This window comes from Oncorhynchus kisutch, linkage group LG24 (assembly GCF_002021735.2).
Source record: "Oncorhynchus kisutch isolate 150728-3 linkage group LG24, Okis_V2, whole genome shotgun sequence".
NCBI classification, from domain to species: Eukaryota; Metazoa; Chordata; class Actinopteri; order Salmoniformes; family Salmonidae; genus Oncorhynchus; species Oncorhynchus kisutch.
Window position 1 is genome coordinate 35461782 of NC_034197.2, and position 4239 is coordinate 35466020.

The 4239-nt window shown below is 41.0% G+C and overlaps 1 protein-coding gene across 1 annotated transcript; it reads left to right on the forward strand.

The window, feature by feature from the left end:
- Positions 1–260: 260 nt before the first annotated feature.
- On the forward strand, positions 261–3716 carry pim1 (Pim-1 proto-oncogene, serine/threonine kinase). The gene is made up of 6 exons (XM_020459258.2): positions 261–697; positions 911–1017; positions 1149–1199; positions 1312–1678; positions 2080–2256; positions 2365–3716. Exons 1-6 carry the CDS (start codon positions 616–618, stop codon positions 2544–2546), a joined length of 966 nt encoding a protein of 321 aa, XP_020314847.1. The 5' UTR covers positions 261–615; the 3' UTR covers positions 2547–3716.
- The last annotated feature ends 523 nt before the right edge of the window (positions 3717–4239 follow it).

Consider the following 4239-nt stretch of genomic DNA (forward strand, 5'->3'; position numbering starts at 1 on the left):
CTCGCATGCAAGGAGAGGGGGTAGTTTGCCCATGTAGATATTGTATTTGTATTTCCTTCCGAAGTGCACAAAAAAAAAGTGTCTTTATTTTGCCGCGTTTTAATTCCCGCCACGTCTAGTCTAGCCGGTTAGGCTTTTCTTTCTTCTAAATTCTGTGATTGACGTGTGTTTGGATCGTCTATAATAATTACTATTGGTGGAGAATGACTGGTGGGCGGAGAAAATAATGACGATAGATCTTGTGGCTACTCCCATTTACTATAGATATATATTTGTCCTTCCGCTGCCCTTACTCAAATCCAAGGAGCCGGTGTCTTTGCGACTAAAACGTATTAGGAGCTGGTTTTCTTTTAATTTGACTTACTGTTTACAACTATTGAGGTTGTTAATAGTCATTTTTTTAATCATTGGGCTAGTCGTTATTTCTACTCACTGGATACCGAAGCATTTATGGTCAAGGATCAAATACGAGTCTTCATGAGATCCGGATTAGAGAGCATTCCTGACGCATTTTCCCCCCCAGCTACAACAACGTGGATCACACGCCCGATAGTGGAACTGTATCCCACGACGGAATATTTGTAGAATAAATCACAAATTTCGTGGATTACGGGAATGCTGTTGTCGAAATTAAACTCATTCGCTCATATCTCCACCGTTGATATGCCGGCGAAAATCCAGCTTCAAATTCACCAAGGTTAGATTAAGCTTTTGTTGTTCGCTATAGCTAGCTAACGTTAAATGTTAGCTTTACTAACCAGCTACTATATCTAGCTGGGCTCACACAAATGTTATTGTAATTTTAATTCATCGTTTTCCTATTCTGTTATTTCGATGCTTTGCATTCAGCCATGTCACATTGCACTAGTTTGAAGCGTTGTATTAACCGTGTGTACATCTCTAATCACAGGGAAGGAGAGGGAGCCATTTGATAAGGTTTACCAGGTCGGCGCTGTGCTGGGAAGCGGCGGGTTTGGCACAGTCTATTCAGGCACGACCATTTCAGATGGAGCACTGGTTAGTATCTTTCGCATTATTTGAAAATATTTAACGTGTTATACATCCAAGTCCGTTTAATCGATGCATTTTCGTTGTTGTTGCATGTTTGCTCATGTAATTTCATGTTAGATTGTTTTTCTTTCACACAGGTTGCTGTCAAACATGTGGCCAAGGATCGGGTCTCGGATTGGGGAGAGATGGTAAGGATTCTTTTGGTTGTGCATTTTAACAAGTTTAACTAAAGGGATAGTTGTTAATCATATGTTGTAATATTGTCTCCTGAAATTAAACATATTTCTATTTTGTTTTCAGCCCAATGGCTCTCGCGTCCCTATGGAGATTCTACTCTTGAAGAAAGTTGGAAATGGGGCTCGGGGGGTAATAAAAATGCTGGACTGGTACGAGCGACCTGACAGCTTTATTATTGTCATGGAACGACCGGAGAACGGCAAGGACCTGTTTGATTTCATCACTGAGAAGGGCGCCTTACCAGAGGAGCTGGCAAAGAACTTTTTCCGCCAGGTTCTTGAAGCCGTGCGACACTGCCACAACTGTGGGGTTGTACACAGGGACATCAAGGACGAAAATATCCTAATCGATTTTCGGACGGGCGAAATTAAACTTATTGACTTTGGATCCGGGGCATTGCTCAAAGACACTGTTTACACCGATTTCGACGGTAAGCATACCAGTTGATAGACTTTAACCGTAGCCCATTTTAGTGGGTTACCGAATGTGTTGCTTTGAGCGCCACCCTTTGGAGGAAAAGTGTATTTTTACAACTCAAAGTTTGTCAACATTGTCACCTGACTCTCCTCCCACGCACACCTGTCATGCTCACTGTCACCTGGCCCCAATAGGAGGTGCAGCTATTGTTTTATAATATTTTAATCCATAATATCACAATTTATTAAATGTTTCCCCAGTCTTTTATTTTTATACTTGTCCATTTTGAACATATTCTATTGCATGTGTTCCTAGTTAAATAAAGGTCCAATTAAAAATAAAATAAAAATATATATTTGTAGAAATAGACACCTCATTTAATCTAACTATCATTCTTATTCTTTATATCCACAGGCACTAGAGTGTACAGTCCACCAGAATGGATCAAATACCATCGGTACCATGGGCGGTCAGCCACGGTTTGGTCTCTGGGTGTCCTGTTGTATGACATGGTGTGTGGAGATATCCCCTTCGAGCAGGACGAGGAGATTGTACGAGGCCAGGTGCTCTTCAGACGAAGAATCTCCACAGGTGAGCCCCGATAACTGGAACAAAACCTCAAACCTAAACCAGTGGAATGTTAGTCATTGTGTGTCCAGTCTAAGAACCGACTGACCGTTATCCCCATTGTTCTTACAGAGTGCCAGCAGTTGATCAAGTTGTGCTTGTCCCTGAGACCTGCTGAGAGGCCATCGTTTGAGGACATCATCAATCACCCGTGGATGCAGAGCACAGTGTCCTCTGCAGAGCAGAGCAACGAGATCCGACTGCACAGCATCAGCCCTGAGCCGACTGCCTTCACCACCGTGGTGGCCCAGTGACTGCATGGCTGCACTGACAGAGACTAGTGGTGCACCCAGAGGACTGATGTGGCCGTACACTGAAACACAACATATGTTATACAGGAGGAAGTTACAGATGACTGTTGTTAAATCTCTCTCCCTCTTTCTCTTGTGGCCAGACCCCACCTGTTCACACAGCTTTTGGACTTCATGAAAACCAAAGTCCTTAATAGCTACTTGTAATAGCGAAAGCTATTCTCACCCTTACGAAGGACTTGCTCTATAATATTGGCTGTGGTGTGAGATTATGTTCACCAGAAGAGAGTTCATCCCTACCCATGTGATTGTTCTACTGAAGGCATGAACAAGTGGACAGTCTTTGTTATGTAACTAGCTACCAACCAGCCACTGTACTCTGTTGCTCACTGATGAGTGGGAGTCAGAGGAAGCAGATCTAAATGCCTTTGGTTGTGAGTCAGATTGTTGGGACCCTGGAAATACTTGAATAAAATAATACTTTACAAGGCTTTATTTCCTATCTCATAGGCATAGATCAGTAAAGCCTATGCCATATTCCAATGTCGACAGCAACAAGACAACCTCATATGGTGCAAACAAGAACTGAACTTACCTCACTTTCCTGCATCCACCTCTGAGCTTTGAACTCCTGTCCACACAGTTACCACTCATCCAGATGTTAATGCACACTGAAATGCAAAGCACCACACTGAAACACTAAATGTCCTGCTCTTTTGTTTGTGTAAACATGGATCTGTCTTTCGCATACCAGGCTAGCATTGAGGCCATTGTGAATAATATTTATTTGTGGTTTTTTTCTTTCACTCGAGCTACGTGGAATTATTTATTTTAAGAGAATTTTGGCTGTATATTTCATTCCACGGTTATTGAAGGGCCCACAGATTATTTAAATATATTTTGACCATATTTATGGTTTAAAATCTTCTGAGCAGATGTGTATATGTGTAAATAACCTTCAAAGCACTTCCATTTTAATGTAACGTTGAATGTCTACTGATGACATTTTTTGTTACTGTATTTGTCTGATGTGGATGAAATGACTGTTACATGCATCAACTTGTTTTCACCTCTAGTTGTATGAGTGTGGCTTGTTTAGTTTTTTTCATCCAAATTGTAAATTGTTAAAAATATTTTTATACGTTTCTCAATAAATATTTTTTTTTACCTTGACTTTTGTCTCACTGGTTTTATTTCCAAAAGATCCTTTCTACCACGAGCCTGGGAAGTCAAATCCAAACACAAACTAGGGAATATATTAAAATCATATTTCACATTTGTATTAGATTGGCATGAATGAATAGCAACAGACGTTGCCACCACCAAGCACTTGCTCAAGAGTTGACATAGCTCAAGTCTCTTTCATGTGTAAGCAGAAGGGGGGTGTAGATCATTACCATATGGCAACGGAGACATGGTCCAGATTACATTGCAGTCTTTTGGTAAGACCAGCTAATAAACTTTAATTATGCTCTTATAGGTTTATCTAGAAAGCAGGGTACGTTTAATAAATGGTGATTACACCACAGGGGGACCCTGGCCTCAGTCTGCAAATCTGTTGGTGTCAGAACCTACCTCTCATCTCAGAAGCCAAAGTAGCTGGTATTTTAAAGTTCTAGTAGTCTACAGCTGTAGTGTTTTTACAACAATAGAGACAACCTAAAGATAGCCAAAAATGTGTGACAAAATGGTCTGT

Bases quoted from the DNA above. Each gene is read 5' to 3' on its own strand.
- pim1 (XM_020459258.2), top strand. From the start codon at position 616: ATGCTGTTGTCGAAATTAAACTCATTCGCTCATATCTCCACCGTTGAT. The intron at 1,679-2,079 runs GTAAGCATACCA...TTATATCCACAG, and splicing joins TGTTTACACCGATTTCGACG to GCACTAGAGTGTACAGTCCA. The intron at 2,257-2,364 runs GTGAGCCCCGAT...TTGTTCTTACAG, and splicing joins CAGACGAAGAATCTCCACAG to AGTGCCAGCAGTTGATCAAG.